The following is a 22,110-nucleotide window of genomic DNA, read 5'->3' as shown; positions in this document are numbered from 1 at the left end:
ACTGTAAGCCTTCTCAGTCAGACCGGCTGAGAATTTACAGGCCCGGGACGGGAGACGCTGCATCGCAACAGACCGCTCGACTGGCGGGATCCTCGCGTATCCCCTGGCTTCCCCGCCGTCCAGGGAGGTGAAGGCGGACGAGGGACCAGGCCTTGTACGAGCCCTATACGGAGCTTGCCAAGACCTGGTCACCTCATCGTGTACTTCCGGGAAGAAAGGCATTGGGGCGGGGCGGGACGCCAACGGTGGCACGATGGGTTGCGGTGCTAATGAGGCGGCAGGGGCCCGCCCTATACACCGCCGAACCGTCATTCAGGCCCGGGCCGGAAAAAACGGTCGAACGGGGCATAGGGGAGGAGACCCCCGCTTCCTGAGACTTCAGGAAGGAGAGTCTCGACCTCAGCACCGCGATAGTCATGTTCCTGCAATGGGAACATGAACCATCCACAAAAGCTGCTTCAGTGTGCAGAATGCCCAAACACGAGATGCAACGATTGTGCCCATCAGCAGGGACCAGGGAACGACCGCACCCATTAACGCACAGACGAAATGACATACTGTCAGGGTTCGTCTGTAAAGCTCTTTTAGAAGGGGAAAACAGTCAACTCGCTCATGCCAAAGCACACAGGGAGTGATGCGATGTGCCAGGTACACCACTCCCTGGACACACCAAGGAACCGGCCCAAATCGCAACACACACTTCACTCTTAGGCGTGTGCTGTGAAAACAGCAGTTGAGAGCTATAGCTCGGATCCTCGGGAGCTCGCGACCTCGCTGTAGCACCGTCACACCGGCACACACGGCTTGCTGTGAATCCTCTTCGAGGCAGTTTAGTTCACACAAAACAGTCTTCTTAAACAGGACACCACTGAATGGCTCGGAAGTGAAAGACAGAGTGCGATTGCATCTGCTTCCTATTTATATACACCTGTCGGAGGCGGTGCGCATTATGCAAATATCGCACGCCAATTCCATTGGCTTGTTTTAGTGTACACGAAGCTGATAGGGCTCTCTAAGCGATATCCCAATTCGTCGGTCACTACTGACGTACGTCGAACGTGACCGACTGAAAGGGAACTTAGTCCCTTGAGGAAACATCACGCAGGAGTATTGTGGCCATTGCTCCACAAACATTTCCTCCATTGTAAATTCCACCTTGCAGGAATGATTGTCTCTTCGTTTCAGCATGTTTGAAAGCATGTAGGAAGGCGCTTCTGTGCTTCTATTGGCCAGTGTCACACATGTGACACACTACATGAGCTGAAACGATTGAATCGTGCGTCCCGACGCCCATTGTCGTTTACGAATCCCCTCGACACCCTACATCAAGCAGATTGTGGCAAAATCGGACAAAAATCGTGTAGTCTGAACTGGGTATAAGGGTGTTTTACCCCTAGTCTGTTTGAGCCCAACAAACACTCTGAGAGCGGTTAAGTGTGTATATGTGAACAAACCAAGTCAACTCAGACCTCCCATAAGAACCCAAAAGCAAACTGTACTCAGAACACCTCCGAAGGTGGTCTAAATATGGTTTGGCTGTGGATCCGTTTGTGGTTTGATTTCTTTGTAATATGTGAAAGGATTGAGGTCCCGGTCCGCTTTGCATTTCGACAAGTGTACCTTCCGGGTTTTATTGGTTGTATGTTGCTTTTTTATGTTTTCAATTAATTTATGAAGCCATTTTAAACTTTATTGTTGCATATTATATTGTTATATTATGATCCTATCGTATTTTTTTTTTTTACTTCATTGTAAACAGAAAAGCCTGACAATGTCACTGCTAAATACCTGTAAGTATTGTGGTATTTCACCATGTTTCTCACTGACACGCCCTCAACTCGTTCAGATCGGGGGTTAAAGAAAATCCCGAGCTCCCCACTCATATTTACGACACTGTTCAGACATGACTTGAAAGCACCAAGTGTTACGGAAACCACCAGGATCTGAGTTCTTATGAAGTTGTGATGTGAAGAAAGGGTCTGACATCACTTCAATGCTGAAGAGTACTAAAAAAAGAGCTGGGTTCTCTTTTGAGTCCACTAGATTGTGAACACCAAATGGACTGAGCTCACTTTCAGTTGGTTCCCTTTAAGTGAACTTGGTTTGGTTCTTTTAAAATGAACTATATGTGAAACCACTAGGGCTGGGCGATATATCGCATGCGATTATCACATGCATTTCGTCAGTAAAGCTGGTTCCCTGATTACCGAGAAATCGCCATCACGCAATATCGCAGATGAATGCCGCTCCATTTGAAAGCAGGTGATGGCGATTTCGCGTAATCAGGGATCCAGCTTTACTGACGAAATGCGCGTGACAATCGCATGCGATATATCACCCAGCCCTAGAAACCACCCACTAACACTAAAGCTCACAGATGAATGAGACAAGTTGAAAGGACTAAAAAGGTGCTAACAGTTAAACTGGTTCTGTTAGCAGATGGATGGGTTTACTCTAAGTCCAGTCTTTACTTCATTTCCTCTGAGAAGAGGAACTGGACTGAGAGCAGAAGATACTGTACAGAGAGAGGAGCAGATCTGATAATCATAAACAACAGAGCGGAACAAGTGAGTGAAAGTGTGTGTGTGTGTGTGTGTGTGTGTGTGTGTGTGTATGTGTGCGTGTTTAGTTTCTAACCATAAATTATGAAATTTATCTGTGTTTTTATTTTTAGGAATTTGTCAGTTTTGATAATTTCTGGATTGGTCTGACTGACAGTGATGAGGAGGGCAGATGGAAATGGGTTGATGGCACCAACATGACCTATGAGTAAGAAATCACTGAATTAAACTGATTATTCTCTAATAAATGATCATATCTCACAGTCAGTATCATATCACACAGGAAGCAGCACTGAACATCTAATGCTGATCTGTTCTTTCAGGTTCTGGTGGATTGGAGAGCCTAATAATAGCAATAATGATGAAGACTGTGCTTATACTTTTTCATCAGGGTGGAATGATTATCCATGTAATAGAGTAATAAGATGGATCTGTGAAAAAATTATTTTTAAATGATACATTTCAATAAATATGTGAGCATAATGCATTATGAACACAAAAGCAGCTCATAATAATGTAATAAAGCAAAATATAATAACTGCACATAATGTAAGGAGTATTAAATTACTAATAACTTAAAACATAAAAACATTTTTGTTCCTTTGCCATATGTTTTAAAATCTAAATCATAAACTACAAAATGCACCAGATTTAAATATACATAAAAATATTACTATTACTACTACTGTACATTACTTCTTATATATAACCCAAATATAACAACCTGTGAAGAACTAATGTTACGTTCACCTCAGGAAGATTTGGCCAATAATGACTAGTTCAGTAATTATCTACAGAAAAGAAAAAGAAAAAGAAAAGGGCATCTCTACAGAGAATCATATTGCTAAAATTATAAATAGTTTTTTATGACAATCATTTAAAATTTTGGTAACACTTTACATTAAGGTTCCCTTTGTAAAGGGTTTATAAAGGTGTTTGTTAATGAGTAATTTATTTACAAATGCATTATAAATCATTAATAATGCAGTTATAACTGCATGAATAAAAAGGGTGACTTTAATGCAATACCTGCCAAATAGTGACCCAAAATTTTATATCTCAAAAATGATTACAAACATATAAGTACATAGTTAAAAAATAAGAAGCTTTATTGTATTACTTTAGTGCTTGAAACTTAAAATGTGTTTCTGGGTCAAATCAACTCAAAATTATGGAGCACATCATGATCACAAAGTTAGTAATGTCTTTATGAAAGTTTTGAGTTCTCTACTTATGTAGCCTAATAGGTCGACTTTTCTTTTAAAATACTAGTTTGATTACACTTTATTTTAGGATGTATTTATACACACAATATTAAGGTGAAATTACACATTTAAGTACTGAGTAATATCAATAACAACATGTACTTAAGTATAACTAAATAATGACTTATTTAGTGATGGCCGATTTCAAAACACTGCTTCAGGAAGATTCGGAGCGTTATGAATCGGTGTGTTGAATCTGCTGTTCGGAGCGCCAAAGTCGCATGATTTCAGCCATTGGCAGTTTGACATGTGATCTGAATCATGATACACTGATACTCCGATGCTTAATGAAGCAGTGTTTTGACATCGTCCATCACTATATAAGTCGTTATTTAATTTTTTTTGGCACACGAAAAATATTCTTGTCGCTTTATAATATTAATATTGAACTACTGTACTCACATTAACTGATTTAAATATGTTTTTAGTACATTAATGGATCTTGAGAGAGGAAATGTCATTGCTCCATATGAAGAATATAATTATTAAATATATTAAGAAAATGACTACATTTATGAAGAATTTATTACATTAATAATGTAATACTTATTATATGCATTTATTACATTTTGCTTTATTATGTTATGAGTTGATATATAATTGAGCTTTCGTTATGAAGAAAGAGTAAACTGGCGTCATGTCAGTTGACGTCAGCTTGATCTGCAAGAGGTTTACACTTTATGCATACTTTGAATATGGAAGGCGGTCTGGCAGAAGCTCGATATTTGACTTCATAACTTGTTTAAATATGGATATTTTTTACACAAACGCATCGCTTCACTTCAGAAGGCTTGAAGTTGAGTAAAGCTTGCGCTGATATTCATTCGAAAGTGAACTAATCCTTTAACAAATTCATGTTACTGTTTGAAAGGCACTTTTCTATATTATGCTCTTCTGTTATAAACTAAATGTAATATTAAAATTAATAAAACTTTAAAGTTTGTATATTGTGATATTGATAATTCAATTTTAATGTACCCAAATATGAGATGCATACCCAACAATATTCATAATTGATATAAATCAGATATAAAAGTGTATGACTTTAAACTTCGCTACAAAATGTATAGTATAATGCAATGTAAGTCGCTTTGGATAAAAGCGTCTGCCAAATGCATAAATGTAAATGTAAATGTAAATGATTTGACAGAAATTTCATGTATGATTAGTTACCATTTCACCCCTACATCTTCAGAGTATATTTTCTTATATATGGGCTATTTAAGATAGCAATACCAAGAAAGGTTACTCACTACTATATGGTTTTTGTTTTCCCTTCATAATAAAAAACCTTCATTTAAAAACTGCATGTTGTGTTTATTTGTGTTATCTTTGATTAATATTTAAATTTGTTTGATGATCTGAAACACACAAGTGTGACAAACATGCAAAAAAAAAAAAAAAAAAAAATCAAACCACTGTATATTCTGGCAGTTCACGTGACTCACTGTCGCTGTGAGCTTCATGATGATTGAGTCATTCACATCACCATGTTCATCATTGCCATTCATATGCACATTTTGGTTGGAGACATGCAAAGTTCTCAAGGTTTTGATTGTTTGTTGTTATATTTAGCCTATAACACATAAAATCGCCTTTGCTCAATTATTGTTATCAATACTTACTCAACATACAATCTCGCCATGCTCTATCAACACTAAATTTATAGTGTTTAACACCTGCACATAATCAGTGATAATTTTCTTAACTAGCAGCACCTGAAAAATCCTGCCCATTTTCTAAATGGACATGTCATCCTCCCTTACTGTCACTATCTTGTTGCTTTTGAAAAGCAAGCCATTCCACCGAATGGGTGACATTTCTGTCCCCAGAGCATTGAATGTATAAATATGTATGAAAATTAACTCTAAAATACATTTGTGACCTGATCCAGCAAAATGAGTCACAGTGACCCAAATTTCAAAACTGAGATTTTGGTATCAATGGAAAGATGAGACAATAAGCTTTAAAATGATATCCTAGTCAAAGTCATACCTTGAATGGTTTTAGAGATAAACCCATTTGAATTATGGTTGTATGGCCCTCTTTTTCCAATTGATAACCTGAGAAAATCGCTTTTAAAGTTTTTTGCCAGTTTTTTTGTTGATATCTTTTAAAATCCATTGCATTTAAAGGGATAAACTATTTATTTTACAGCTTAATTTGACCAAAGACATTTTATATATATATATATATATATATATATATATATATATATATATATATATATATATATATATGCTATTAAACCAGACTGAAGCTCAAATTATTTTAAAGTATTTATTTGAATTAACCCTTTAAGACCTGAAGGCTTTTTTAGAGTATTTTTTTTTTTTTTTTTTTTTTTGTATGAGCGACACACACAAAAGTAAAGACTCATAACTCCAAAACTTTAGCAAGGAGAGTCAAAAGGTAGGTATCATTTGATACAAAACATTTTACATTTTAAGAAAATATAAATTACATTAGGACATTTTCTTGCTGAGAAACAGCTGATAAAAGACAATTTTATATATATATATATAGAGAGAGAGAGAGAGAGAGAGATAATTTTTTAAAAATAATAACTCAGGAACACAATAAGTGTAATGAAGGGTCAGAGGAGTGCGGATCCATTTGCAGCTTTTATTAAAGATACAATAATACAATGGGCAAAGACAGTACCGTGGTCAGGGACAGGCAGTGGATCAGGGATGGCAGCCCTGGTGCAAGGTTGCAAGGCGCAGGTGCAAGGTTCATCAGTCCCAGGAATGAGGGCCTATGGGTAATGGAGTCCGAATGGTAACCCGTCAGTACTCGGGTGATGGCTCCCTCCGGTGGTCCGGAGGATGAGCCGAGGGAGCCATATTCATGACAATTAGATCGCTAAAAAAAATCTTTTTTGGTGATGCTCTCCTATATGTGAGCTGCATCTGGTTCAAATTTCATGGTGATAGCATAAAGAATAGTTTGAAAATTTGTTGTTCATTTTTTCCGCAGCCAGGTGGCGCCAATGGGCGGTAAACTCCGGTTTAGAGGTGCTTCTCATCACTCGTTAGGAGTTTTTCAAAATGGTTAGATGCATTAAAAAGATGAGATTCTAAGCTTTAAAATTATATCTATTTTGTGTTATTCAACGTTGGAAAACGAACATGGATGGGTCTGGGAACATTGGATACACACTGCATCCCGGAGAGATGAGAGACGTGTTTTTAGCCAAGTATGTTAAATCATTCCGTGAGTAATATCTTGTGATCAACGCAATATATTATGTTGATTTTGGATTTTCAGTGTGTTTACATTTCTAAGCTTTTTGATTGGTTCTATACAACATGTAACACCATTTTGTAGAGCAGAGATAATGACGTTTCAGGGGATACCAGGAAATGCTCATAAGTGACGAGAGGAGTTGAGAAGTTCATTTCCAGCAAATTTAGTAAAACCATGTCAAATTTAATAGTCATTTAAATAACTTTACTCAATTATCTGGACTACGAAACTTTGGGAGATTATTTTTGAAAGTCTGTTCTTTGAAATTAGCTTAAAAAAAACAAAGATTTTTTCATTGTTTTTCCACATTATCAGCCCATATCTTAAAATAGAACGTTGCGACTTCCGACTCATTTCGCCACATTTTATTATTAAAGGTGGAGTAATTATTGTTTCAAAAACACTGTTTGGAAGTTAGTCGGGCCGACACAAACAACAAATGTGTAACCAATCAGCATTAGGGGGTGTATGATGGTCGAGGAGACAAAGATTTGAAAAAGAAAAGAAAAACTGCAGAAAGAGAGATGAGACAATACAAAGAGCTCAGAAGAATATCACTGGAATGAAGGTTTATGACTGGGCAAGTTCTTTAGGACTGCGTTTATATTAGAAAATCTTTCCAGCGCTGGAGAGAGTTAAGAGGGAAGGCCTGAAAACAGATGAGGAGGCTGCTTTGATTCCGCTCCACGCATGAGTAACACTGAGTTTGAGTGTCAACTGCGCTTTATTTTTTGTGAAGCATTTTGTTGTGCGTCACCTGTGATAAACAGACATCCACTCTAGTGAGAGTTGAGCAGGTAAACCTCTGCGCACTGACGATCGCTGGAGAACGTATTGTTTAGCATCATTGTCAGTGCACTCGTCTCGCCTCCCAGCAGCAATCAGGATCCGGCGGGACAGGGCGATGCCGCAGGCTCAGCCGACCGAGGCGCAGGCGGGGCTCCAGAAGGCCGCAGAGGAGCCAGAGCGACAGCCGACCAAAGGGACGCAGGAGGGAGTGAGGAAGCCAACGGAGCGTGAGGGACGAAAGGACGAGGTGAAACCCGAGGAGTGCAGTCCTGATGTGAGGGAAGGCCGACGAATGACTGATGCGGAACCGGGGGGAGGATGGAGCCTGGCGGAACTGGTGGACTGATAGGCCACGGTGGAGATGAGGGAGGTTGGAGCCAAGGGGGAGCATCTGGACCAACGGGCCGAGGTGGAGTCCTGGGTGAGGTGGAGGTGCAGTGTGGACATTAGTGGGAGGAGGCGGGAGAGGGAGGCAGGGAGGGAAAACAGTCCTTGGGCTGGAGAGTTCAGTAACACAGTTCATGATAGGAGTGGGTTCGACGGCGGCGGCTGGAGCGGCTGGCTCGGCGGCGACGGCTGGAGCTGAGGGCTCGGCGGCGGCGGCTGGCTCGGCGGCGGCGGCTGGAGCTAAGGGCTCGGCGGCGGCGACTGGAGAACTTGGCTCGGCGGAGACTGGAGAACTTGGCTCGGTAAAAAAGTCAATAAGCCAGTCCATTCCCTCAAATTCAATTAAAATTCCTGTGGGAACGGACTCTGGAGAGACTGGAGCGGGCTCTGGAGAGACTGGAGCGGGCTCTGGAGAGACTGGAGCGGGCTCTGGAGAGACTGAAGCGGGCTCAGTGAAGGCTGGAGAGGGCTCTGCGGCAGGTTTTTTCCTCCTCCTCCGCTTTCCGGACCCAGCAGGAGAGTGTGGGCCCAGCGTGGGGCAGGAAGGAAGTTCACCGGAGGGGTAAGCAGAGGAATACGGAGGCTGACTAACTGGCCCAGCCTGGACGGACTGAAGACCAACACTCATCCACATAGAATTTGGAATTATTCAAAAACAAAATAAAATTGATAGTTTCGCTTAAGGAGAGACGATAATCAGGTTCATGGAGACGGAGAGTGTTGTCATCCAGACCGTCCAAAAACAGGGCGATTAAATTAGCATCGGGCCAGTCAGTCAGATAAGCCAGCTCAACAAACTCCTCCACATACCTCTCCAGTGAACGACCAACCTGAAGAAGCCCGATGAGGCGATCGCCAGCCGATAGAGGAGTGGGAGGCATTGGAGGAGCAAGAGCCAGGGAGCAGGGATAAGTCTCCATCTCTCTGTGGAAATCCAGTTGGTAAGGTCCGTTCTTCTGTTACGGGTGGCTGGTAGAGAGATGAGGCAGATACGGATTTCCACAATAATAGACACTTTACTTCAAACAATGGCAAGAAACACAGACAGACACCTTAACAAAACAGAGAACGGACAAGGAGTGCAGGGAGTGAGTGCAATATATGGGGAGTGCTGACAATAGAGTCCAGGTGCAGGTGATGAGTGGTGATGAGGAGCTGACGAGGGAAGTGAGTGCAGGTGTGGAGAACAGGAGGATAATGGGATATGGAGTCCAGGGAAACAAGGGATCCGTAACAATATCACTCATCAAGTCTGGTAACATCAGACTCGAGGCACGCTTCCAAAAACCGTTGCCGCAGACTATTAATTTATTAGTCTACACCAGTGGTCGCCAACCCGTCGATCGCGATCGACCGGTCGATCTTTATCACTGTTCTAGTAGCTCGCGAAAATAACAGAAATATGAGTACAAAAATACATTAAATTTCTCCAGTCTTCGTACTGTATTTTTGTATTTATTTTTATGTTATTTTCTGGAGACAGACAGATAAAGGTAAATAGCCCACATTATGTCTGAGTCTGTAAACGGCCGTTAACAAGAGGTCAGAGACCCTGAAAACGGACGCGAAGAGGAGAAAATTCTGTAGCAGGCAGAGCAGCTCACCGTTCACGATGCTCGAAATATGGGAAGAAAATATAAATATTGAATTAGGGGTGAGGGATTATGAATTAATCTCTAAAAGGAGATCAGTCTTCAGGAAGATGTCGATGGCAATGGCATTTTATTTTCCTCTTTCCTCCGAATAAAGTAGCTAATGCCGCATTCCAGGCAACCCGTAGCCCGTGTTTTTCCAACCTTCTACCCGTGAAAGTGCACTGGAACAGCAGTCAAAGCCGTGCCACCATAGACTGTAAAAAAATAGCGTGCCACCCGTGAACTCGTACTAGATCGATGTACTCCCAGTTACGAGTTCTGACGTCACAGCCCGCGAAACAACAATGGCAGCCCCTACAGATGCAGTGTTTATGCAAGTGCACGGTAAAATAAAAGGTATAACAGCTTCTCTTGCCTTATGCGCCGTTTTCCTCCTCTGTTTCCCTCAAATAAGCAAGGAGTAAGCACATTTGGCGATAGAAATAATTAATGAGCATAAGCCCCGTACGGTCCGCCATGTTGGTTTGTTTACACTTTTATGCAGTTTGGCGTGACTTTCCTTGAACAGTACAACGTCGTGAGTCGTGATTTGAAATCGTGACTTATAACGGGCTCAAAAACCTGACTGGAACGCAGCATAATTATTAGCGCATTTCAGCTTTGTTTACAGCGGTAACCAAGGAAACGCTGTATCACTGCTGCTCCATAAGCGCTACCTGCTGTCAGAGAGTGAATCTGCGTCTCATTCAGCCTGCTGTTTTTGTGTGTAGCATTTATAATTTCACAAAGATAAAGTCAGACCGTTCTGTTTTTGCTTTAAATCTTGAAATTAAATCTAATTCAAATAAAAAACAACTGCTCATGCAACTTGCTTAGCATCTTTGTTTGGATTGTGATTAAAAAGCAGTGGTTCCCTCTAATTTGAAATTGCTATGTATTTTTGTTTATTATAATAATATTAATAATAAATATCTGCAACCAGTACCAGTAACCAATTTGCTTGTAAAAATAAATAAATAATCTACAATGACCACGAAAAAAATACTAAATACAATCTGGGCTGTCTTTTTCTATCAAGTAGATCTTGTCTTTCAAAAAGGTCGAGGTCAGGGATCTTGGGCTTAAAAAGGTTGGTGACCACTGGTCTACACGGTGTTCGACAGGTCCTGGTCAATTACTATTGAAATGAACACCGTGCAGCTCACCGGCATCATGGACAAAATTTTTCATCCAGACGTGTGCAGGATTTCACATCGGATACTTGCGGGCAACACTGTGTGTTTTTTATGTATCATTTGATTAACGGCCATAGCTATAACAATGTGTTGAAGCTGTATAACAATGATTATATTAAAAATTATAAAATAGTAACATATTTTGCAAAAAGATTAAAACCGAATGAGTGTAATGAAAAATTATCATGTATTCAGTGTGTGCAAAAGTGTAATGATCATGTGAATCATCTTTGAGTTTTCAATTTGCATTGATTATAAATAAATAAAGACTTAAAACTGAAATATTTTTATTGTGTTGTTATTTAAGTAGACAGAACATATACACAACATTTCATGAATCAAATATTAACAAACAAGACATTTTAAAATTCTAACCATTGACTTGTTACCATTGGTGATTTGAACATCCAATCGTCCTTTAGCTTTACACATTTTGTCCAATATGTACTGGCTGTTTTTCACGCTTCTTGATGGTACATTCTTCAAAACTTCACTCACAACATCATCCGCACCTCTGTCATCTTCAGTTATAGTTGGTGGTCATTCATCTTTATGCGGTGGTTCATAATTGGGTAGTGACAACGTTAAAACATAACTCTCCCGTTCTCCTTGTTTAACGATCATCAAAAACTGGGTCAGGATGTTCGCATAGAGTTCGGCTTTTTCGTATTGATTCAGATTAGACCTGAGTAAGATTTTCCTTATGGAAGTATCCAGATCATTCTCTACAACCTGTTGAATATTTGACTCTCTGGTAATCCTTCCACAAATTTAATGGCATACAGTTTCAGTAATTCATCATACAAAAGTTGCCAACAACTGTAAATATATACAATGTTTTACATTTTTTTAGAAATCAATTTCATCCCATTTTCCAGCAGACTTTTTACAAAATAACTCTTCCCCGAATTTGAAGGTCCGCTGACTACAGCGGAAAATGGATGCTGAAGTCTGAAATCAAAAGCATCCTGAAGTCCCCTGTGCAGCCTTGAACCAGTAGCCATAAGGAAGAGTTGTGAAATTGAACTTTTAGCGTTGAGCGTTATACCCTTTGCCTTCATGCATACTTTACCTTTGCCTGCTACAGCAAAATTTCGTAATATAATCTCCGTTGTCTAACTCATTCGTCAGCTCCCCCAAATGATCCTCCAGAGGTGGGTCCCAGTCGCCCTCCCTTGATACAAAAAATAATGCTGTCCGTGTCTGAATATAACAGTCACCGAGTTTGTCCATGAGTTCGTACAACTCCAAGCATGCGTGAGTCATAGTAAATGCACCGACAAACACATTAATGTGTCTCACAAATTTCGTCTTTTGTGGAGCGATGCTGGACAAGAGCCACGTCGTCCGAGACGAATGTGAAATATGACAGACTGTCTGTTTGCTTGGGGTCTTTCACAAGAGTAGTCTAAGGCATATTCTCCCTCATAGAGAACCTTCCCCAAATATTATTCTTCAATAATAACTTGTTGATAGACCTCTGCGCTGAGTTGTGGGAGATCTTTTCGGGGGCGAGACGAATACCCTCTTTCTCGTAATACTTGCGTATGCAAGACTGTTTGTCAGCATCGGTGACAACGTTTTATGGGTAACCGAATGCCTGCTGTTTCAAATGTAAAAAAGTCTTTACGTAATCGTGAAACAATGTATCTGACCTTTCAGGAAAATGCCAAACTTCATTGATCTACGTAACCCTTCTCTATGGCTTTTAAAAGTTCAAGCAGCCAGTGAGTGCCCTCTCTTTATCCATATGGCTACAGTTCGTTGTCTGGTTTTGAATGTGAGTGCATGTACGGCATAATGGAGACATACGTTTTCCTCCACATCGGTAAGGGAGAACAGGGTGCAGTAATTTGCAGTTTGGATAAATGGTAGCTCCGATAAGACCGTAATAATTTTTGATCGGTTCAAAATCTTTGAATATGATTTGGGGATGAACGATCAGATAGGTTTTCCTAGCCTGACAGAAAGGATATAAATATAAATATGTAAAATCTATGTAACTTATTTTCTTGCCATCTGCCGTTTTGTGATAGAGTTGATTAGCATTAGTACGTTTTTGAAGAACACGGTCCTAGCACCAGCGAAGCTGATAGGATAAGAGACGCCCTGCCTACTTACACGGCAGCGAGATCTCTGGCTGAACAAATCAGTACTGCTGAACTGGTAGACCTCACGTCAGATTCAGACGAACAGTCTGAGGTGTGCGTCAATGTACCTCCCATGAAACGGAAAAACATAGATGACTCTACCCCACACCAAACTCCTCAGGTTAAGCTAAATAATGGTATGACTATCTTTCTTTTATTATTTTATTTAAAAAAAATTACGATATTGAAAGTATTACCTTTGATATAGAAAGTAGTTTTTGATGGTTTTTTTTGTGTTTTTTTTAAATATTATACAGATAGAGGCGTCAGCTGTGCTGAACAAATAATCAACCTCACATCAGATTCTGACATAGAGTCTGACATATCCATCGTTGAACTTCGGAGGAAGTGGAAAAACATAATAGGATCTAATTCACACCAAACTCCTCAGGGTGAGACCTTATTTTTAGATTTACACTTACAGTTATCAACGTATTCCACAGCATAACAACCTTAATGTGGAAAATCTGTTTTTAGTAGTTTTAAAAAAATAATCTATACAGATAGACATCAGGAGCGTGGATGATATTTTAACATGGACGGAATCACAGTTCGTCAAATGGGGTTGATCGAACTTCAAAAAACTCTGAAGCTATTCTGTCACAATTTATTTGAAAGTGGTAATCCAATTTGTTATGAATCGCAAAAAAAATCAGAGGCGATTCTGTTTTGATTCGCTTTGAAGTGGCTGTCCAATCTGATACTAATGACATCCAATCTGCTATTAAGTTCATCAAAACACCTATTAATGGCAGATGTACTGTTACATTTCTCTATGGCCTGGTCATCTAATCTTTTAATGATTTCATGACACAGAGTCCGAATATCATCCTGCTCATCATTTCTGCTCTCCATCCCCGCACTTCTTCTTTTTCAGCTTCTTCTTCCTTTGTCGCTACGTAAAAAGGATACGGTGTCTCCCTGGCTCTCACTGTAGCCTCGTCGTATTGATCACTGGTCCATGACGATCAATCCCTTTCGACGAGTCTGCAGACAACAGGACAAATGAAAGAGTAAAAGAACGTTGCTCTGACACATCCAGTTCAAACAGCTTGCTTGCGTCTCTATACAGTCTTCAGTAGGATCTCAGCATCAGAAACAAGTATTTTGTCTATTTTAATCACATCAGAAGTTTATACATTTGTTCGGAGCATATTATTTTGTAAATAAGGTTCAGAGTAATGGAAAATTTTGGAAAGAAACTTATGTTGACAGATGAAGCAGCTGACTGTATTGGATCTGACAGCAGCTGCAGCACAAACTGTAAGTAAATGATTGTATGTTTTTTTCTGTAAATGGTATTTGTATATAAATAATGCTTTCAAGACACTTCCTCACATGCAATAGTGAGTTGGCGTTGATACGGATTCCATATGTATAGCAAAAAACGTTATTAACATTATAAGTGAACCTTAATCATATCTTGCTTTCATCCCTGTATCTCTTATTTGAATAAATAAATATTTTTTGTTTTCTTCTGATGGCTGCGTTCACACAACAGCAGAATACTATAAATGAATGAGTTAATTCATTAAACAGGGGGAGTTTAAATATGCAAGAAAAAAGCAAGAAAACTGTGATAATGAGAAGTAACTTTGGTAACGCTTTAGATTACAGCCCAGAAAGTACTGCGTAATTACAACAAATTTACAGCGTAACTTTCAATAATTATAGTGTAACTATACAGTAAGTATGTGTAAGTATAGGGGAACAATATGTGAAGTATTGGGAATAAAGGGGTAACAACCAGGAAAAATAACAAATTATTCATACTTTTAATATTTTATAACTAAGGGGTACGTATGACATAACTAAGGGGTAAATATGGCATTACGGGCCGTAAATTAAAGTGGAGCTTGTTACACTCTTGTTTCATGTAGTTACAGGGTAAGTAATTAATAAAAATAAATAAATAAAAACGCAAACAGTCATATCACTTGGAAAACTTTATTTGAAAAACAACTTATTTCAAAACAGATTTAAAGTTACGACACTTCTTATTTGTTTCTCTTGCTTGGCTTCCTCCTCCTCTTGTTCCTCTTTTTCTTTCTTTCCACTGATGAAACTTAAGAGGGAATCCCATTTGCTATTCTGTATTTAAAAACTACAGAACACCCGGAAATGTGTTCACCGTTTACTCATCTTTTACCCTCATGCCATCTGAGATGTATACGACTTTCCTTCTTAAGATGAACACAAAAAGGTTTTTATGAAAAAAATAAATCATCTGGGAACGCTTTATAATGCAAGCTCACGTGTTCCTAAAAGTCGAAGCATCAAACAGCAATAACTACAGTAATCCATACGACCCTAATGGATGAATCAATGTCTTCTGAAGTGAAATGATATGTATTTGTAAGAAATATACCATATATTTTAATATTTTTAAAACTTTCGACCAGCTGTCTTCTGCGCGTACATGCGAGGGTTGAGAGTTCATGCTTGACGTAACTTGAAGCGTGACGTAAGCGTGCCGTGAGACTCACAAAGATGTTGGATGCCGTTTTTTTTAAATAATTTTTTTAGTAATGCTCACAACAAAATACACAGAATAACAGATAATGAGAATGAGAAACAAACAAGACAGAATAACAGAGACGGCAGTTCTCGCGCGAGTTTCACACGAATCTTCCGCGAGAACGTCATGAAAGCTTCACGTTGCTCATTTCAATGTGCTTCGTCGAACACAAAGTCGACTCTCATGCAGGCGCTGGTGACAGCTGGTCAGAATCGAAAGGATGAATAGCCTAAACCATGAGAAAATTTCGGGGTGTACTGTATTTTAACGGGATTCCTTCTTAAGATTCATCAGCTGAGAAACAAGAGCAGGTGGAAGCCAAGCGAGAAACAAGAACAACCAAAAAACGGACAAAACTTGTTACTTTCTGTCAGGACTTAAGAGTTTGAAATGAAAAGTTGATTTAAAAAAATGAATAATAAGTGTTGTAGACCTGTTTTTAATAAAGTTGTTTTTCAAATAAAGGTTTCGGAGTCAGTGATATCAGATTTTTTGCATTTTATTAATTACTGTAATCTAAAGCGTTACCGTAACTTTCCTTAGCAAGTTCAAGAAACAAAAGAGCAAAAACACTCTAGAAACCAGATCGAAAACCCTTCTCTTTATTACTTCTGTTAATGTCAGTAGGTGTCATGACTATCTTCTGATTAAAGGAATGTTCTGGCGTCAAAACTAGTTCAGCTCAAATTCAATTGACAAAATTTGTAGCATAATGCTGATTACCACAAAATTATTTGGACTTAATTTTGTACTTTAGACTTTACAAATAATGACACTGAGTGATTCTGTGATAATAAATGCATTTAAATGAACAAAACAATCTCCAGTTACCCTTGAAGTTCCTTAATGCATAAATACTTGAAGTATTTCCACAAAACAGTTCCTTTTGCATGCAATCAATACACACAAACACCGATGAGGAACAAAACACACTTCATTCCAGAGGAGAAAATAGTACTAGTTTGTTGGCATCTTGAAGGACTACAACCTGCAAAAATGCACAGAAAAGATGGACAAACCACCAATATCTATGAAAATGATGACGTTATAAAAGGTAAAATTGGAAGAGAGATCACAGACTCAACGCAAGGATCATCTGAACTCACAAGTACTGAGATTATTAATTCACTCAGTTTTTAATGCTTTCAGTTGATGTGTGATGTGTTAATGGATAAACAAAGAGAATAATATCATGTTTGTAATTCTATAGGAAGTGTTTGTGTGAAGATCAGAAGCTCCAGAGCAGCTGCAGTGTGTTTGGTGATGCTGTGTGTTCTTCTGCTGACTGCAGTCATAGTGCTGTGTGTCCACATCCATACAAAGAGCTCAAACTACACAGCAGAGACACACCAGCTACTAACTAACATCACCAACCTCTCACAAGAGAGAGACCAGCTAAAACTGGAGAAAAATGATCTTCAGATGAGTCTTGGTAAACTGGGTGAGTTTCTTTTGTCATTTTAGTAGTTTCTACAGAGCAGGAATATAATCTGGTTAGTATTCATAGGTGTTTGAATGTCAAGTGTAATTCTAGTGCACATATTCACAGCAGGGAAAGAGTCTATAGTTCAAAATAAATTCAGTAACACTTTATTTCAATTGTCCACTTTACACATTCTACTGACTACAAGTAACTTCACAACTACATGTCAGTTTATTATCCTAATCCAGACCATAACCCTACCCTAACAGACTACTAATGAGAGTTAGTTGAGATGTAGTTGTAAAGTTACTTGTAGTCTGGATTGCATGGATATTTGGATTTCCTTTGAAGAGAACTGAGGTCACTCTGTCGCAGTAACTTAGTCCCTCGAGAAAACATCACGCAGGAGTATTGTGGCCATTGCTCCACAAACATTTCCTCCATTGTAAATTCCACCTAGCAAGAACGATTGTCTCTTCGTTTCAGCATGTTTGAAAGCATGTAGGAAGGCGCTTCTGTGCTTCTATTGGCCAGTGTCACACGTGACAGAATTTGTCGTGGACGACCGAGAAAAAAATTAAACATGCTAGGTGTCAAAATCACTGTAAAGTGCCTTTGAGACTTTACAATTTTCAAAATAAAAAGATGAGATTTTCCATTTAACTTCAAATTTGTTGTATTAAGGAGACTTTAGGCTGTTAGAAATGCATGTTGGTCAAGCTCTTTTTGTAAATTAGCTATAACCAGACAATGTACGAGCAAACCACAAAATATGTCCACCCTGTCATGGACAAAACCAAAGTAGTTTAAATATATTTTCATTACATAGTGATTTTAAAATGTATATTTTCAGTAAGATACTTGGTCCCTTTCTCAACAATAAATATAAGTTAATCAGAAAAGTCTTTTGATAATAATGAAACTGCTGAAAAATATTTGTTTCCCTATAAAATATGCAATACTTGCAATTTCTTTTCTAAATAACGACAAAGATATCTGGTTAATCTTTCAAACAATATTAACGGGCCCTTTTTTCTTTATAAATAAATCACACAAAAAGTTTTGCTAACTTGTTAAAATAATTAGCTAATTTTCATCAAAGATGAAAATGACGTGATGGACAAAAATATGACAGGGTGGACAAAGACTTTAATGGATGAATAAAAAAGGAATATCAGAGGAACAACAGGAACAAGAAGAAACCCTTAAGCAATATATGATATTCTAAGTATTAAACTAAAACTGCTCACTTAATTAGTTTAAAACAGTGCCTTCATTCATAACGAATCACCGATTTGTGTTGCTCAGAGATGCACAACAGTTCTGCTGTGGCTTTGTTTGGAATTTTGTTTGTATTTTTGTTGGCAAAATAGAACAAAAACAGACAATAGTGTTTATTAACTTATTTTACTGTTGTATAAAATTAATATCACATTTTCAAATCGAGCAGATATTCAGGGAAAAAGGCACTTTTTCTTGTGTGATTGCTTAACTATATCATATAAATATAAGACAAAAACCCATTCGGGACATTTTTTTTCCTTCATACCTTGAATTTAAGTACATTCTAACTACATTCTAACAGGCTTCATCACATAGTGAGTTGCTGTCATACATCATCTTCCATCACTATGTCACTGACTACATCAGTTGGCTTCTTAAAGGGGAGTTTACCCCAAAATGACCGGGTGGACAGCAATGTCAGGGACACTTGCAAAGTGCTTAATATTATCATGAAAATAGAATATAAATGATCAAGATGACTTGTTTTATCAAATAACTTGAGGACAATAAGAACATACAACAAGTTTTTGACTTTTATGTCATTTATTCACTTTTTACACTTATTGAAGTTAGCTGAGCAGTGTCTGGGACATGCCAAAACTGCATACATCCAATCAAAGAAAATGGTATAAAATGACAAAAAAACATTTCAAGAGACTTATCAAAGTACTTGTATGTGTGTAAATGTTTGGCCATTTATAATAAAACCTCAGAATTTCATTATTTTGCATTATATTCATGATGACTGCGATTCTGATGAGGACACCAAAAGGCACTTTATAGTGATATTGACCCCTAGTCTTTCTGTCGTGAAGCATAGCATGCGCGGCATTGGTTGTCGTCAACTATGACACACGACACGAGCTGAAACGATTGAATTGTGCGCCCTGACGCCCATTGTCGTTTGCGAATCCCCTTGACACATTAAGCAGCAAAATCGGGCTAAAATCATGTAGTCTGAACTGCAGGGATGCAAACAGGTAAGGGGGGAAAAAGGTGAGAACATTGCATGTTGAACATGCATAGTGTGCATGTTCAATTCCCTCTCCCTCTTTATCATTTCCGAATCTCTGACCTCAAATACTTAAAATATTACGCTTACAGACATAGTTTTTAAAGTAAAGAGTAAAGAAAGCACTGTACAGTACTTTTTTAACACCTATTTGCCACTTGTTTGCCACCTGATGGAGTTTGGGTTCCTTGCCGCCGTCGCCTTTGGCTTGCTTAGTTGGGGACACTTGACATTTGATATTCAACAGTATTCTTGACATTTATTCAACAGTGCTTTTGATCTGCCTGCATTGACACTATTCTTAAAATTAATCAGTAGCAAATCATCATATCAGAATGATTTCTGAAGGATCATGTGACACTGAAGACTGGAGTAATGATGCTGAAAATTCAGCTTTGCATCACAGGAATAAATTACTTTGTCAAATATATTTAAATAGTACACAGTTATTTTAAATTGTAATAATATTTCACAATATTACTGTTTTTTACTGTATTTTTAATTAAATAAATGTAGCCTTGGTGAGCAGACGAAACTTCTTTTAAAAACATTAAAAATCTTAGTGGTTCCAAACTTTTGGACTGTAGTGTATGTAATCGTAAAATTATTAGAAATACTTATTTTTTCTGTATTTTTCACAATTGAAGAGATGTAGAAACACAGAAAGCCGGGGTCTGAGTTCCTATTAAAGGGATAGTTCACCCAAAAATGAAAATTTGATGATGTTTATCAGCTTACCCCCAGTGCATCCAAGATGTAGGTGACATTTTTTCTTCAGTCGATCACAAATGATGATTTTTAACTGCAACCGCTGCCCTCTGTCATTCAAATAATTGCAGTAGATGGGAATTTCATCTATAAGAGTGAATAAACCTTGCTTAGACAAATCCAAATGAAACCCTGCGGCTCGTGACGACACATTAATGTCCTAAGACACGAAACGATCGGTTTGTGTGAGAAACCGAACAGTATTTATATAATTTTTTACCTCTAATACACCACTATGTCCAACATCGTTCAGCTTCCGGCTAGTGAGGTCTGATCGCGCTCTGACAACGGAAGTGATGTCTCGCGCTCATTGAAGTATATGGGCGAGACATCACTTCCATCATCACAACGCATTTTTTTGACCTCACTAACAGGAAGCTGAACGAAGTTGGACATAGTGGTGTATTAGAGGTAAAAAATGATATAAATACTGTTCGGTTTCTCACACAAACCGATCGTTTCGTGTCTTAGGACATTAATGTGTCGTCACGAGCCGCAGGGTTTCATTTGGATTTGTCTAAGCAAGGTTTATTCACTCTTATAGATGAAATTCCCATCTACTGCAATTATTTGAATGACAGAGGGCAGCGGTTGCAGTTAAAAATCATCATTTGTGATCGACTGAAGAAAAAATGTCACCTACATCTTGGATGCCTTGGAGGTAAGCAGATAAACATCAAATTTTAATTTTTGGGTGAACTATCCCTTTAAGTTGTGGTGTGAACAAGAAAGGGTCTGAGATCACTTCAATGCTGAAGAGGACTAAAAAAAGAACTGGGTTCTCTATTTGAGTCCACTAGATTGTGAACACCAAAAGGAAAGATGTCACTTTCGGCTGGTTCCCTTTCTGGTTCACTTTAAGTGAACTGAGTTTAGTTCTTTTAAAACAAACTATATGTGAAAACACCCACTAACACTAAAGCTCAGAGATGAATGAGACAAGTTGAAAAGACTTAAAGTGCTAATAGTTAAACTGGTTGTGTTTACAGATGGATGGGTTTACTTTCAATCCAGTCTTTACTTCATTTCCTCTGAGGAGAGAAACTGGACTGAGAGCAGAAGAGAATGTACAGAGAGAGGAGCAGATCTGATCATCATAAACAACAGAGCGGAACAAGTGAGTGAAAGTGTGTGTGCGCGCGCACGTTTTTGTGACATATCAGGACACAAATTTGTATAATACACATGGGTATGACGTAGGTATTACAAGGAGAGGGTGACTTATGAGGACATTACCCCATGTCCCCAAAAGGCTTATAAATCATACAGAATGAGTTTTTGTGAGAAAGTAAAAATGTTTCCTGTGATGGTTAGGTTTAGGGGTAGAGTGTAGGGGGATAGAAAATACAGTATAAAACCCATTACGCCCATGGAATGTCCCCACAATTCACAAAAACAAACGTGTGTGTGTGCGTGTGTTTAGCTGCTACTCGTAAATGATGAAATTTATCTGTGTTTTTATTCTTAGGGATTTGTCAGTAACAGTTTTGCTAGTTTCTGGATTGGTCTGACTGACAGTGATGTGGAGGGCAGATGGAAATGGGTTGATGGCACCAACATGACCTATGAGTAAGAAATCACTGAATTAAACTGATTATTCTCTAATAAATGATCATATCTCACAGTCAGTATCATATCACACAGGAAGCAGCACTGAACATCTAATGCTGATCTGTTCTTCCAGGTTCTGGAAGTATGGACAGCCTGATAATTACAGTGGTGATGAAGACTGTGTTTCGATTTATTCAACAGGATGGGCTGATTATCCATGTAGTGGAGCATTAAGAGGGATCTGTGAGAAGATTATTTTTAAATGACACATTTCAATAAATATGTGAGCATAATGCATTATGAACACAAGCAACTCATAATAA

The 22,110-nt window shown here is 38.6% G+C and overlaps 1 protein-coding gene across 1 annotated transcript in view; it reads left to right on the top strand.

The window, feature by feature from the left end:
- Positions 1 to 21,809, top strand: part of LOC137025191 (asialoglycoprotein receptor 1-like) — a 29,417-nt gene extending 7,608 nt beyond the window's left edge. The window contains exons 3-7 of the mRNA XM_067393219.1: positions 2,440 to 2,567; positions 2,675 to 2,769; positions 2,885 to 3,000; positions 7,951 to 8,138; positions 21,705 to 21,809. Of these exons, the coding sequence (XP_067249320.1) occupies positions 2,440 to 2,567; positions 2,675 to 2,769; positions 2,885 to 3,000; positions 7,951 to 8,138; positions 21,705 to 21,809 (632 nt within the window). The remainder of the gene's footprint in view (positions 1 to 2,439; positions 2,568 to 2,674; positions 2,770 to 2,884; positions 3,001 to 7,950; positions 8,139 to 21,704) is intronic.
- Positions 21,810 to 22,110: the final 301 nt, after the last annotated feature.

This window comes from Chanodichthys erythropterus, chromosome 8, assembly GCF_024489055.1.
Source record: "Chanodichthys erythropterus isolate Z2021 chromosome 8, ASM2448905v1, whole genome shotgun sequence".
Classification (NCBI taxonomy): domain Eukaryota; kingdom Metazoa; phylum Chordata; class Actinopteri; order Cypriniformes; family Xenocyprididae; genus Chanodichthys; species Chanodichthys erythropterus.
The sequence above is the reverse complement of the archived record's forward strand: the minus strand, read 5'-3'. Positions and strand labels throughout refer to the sequence as shown.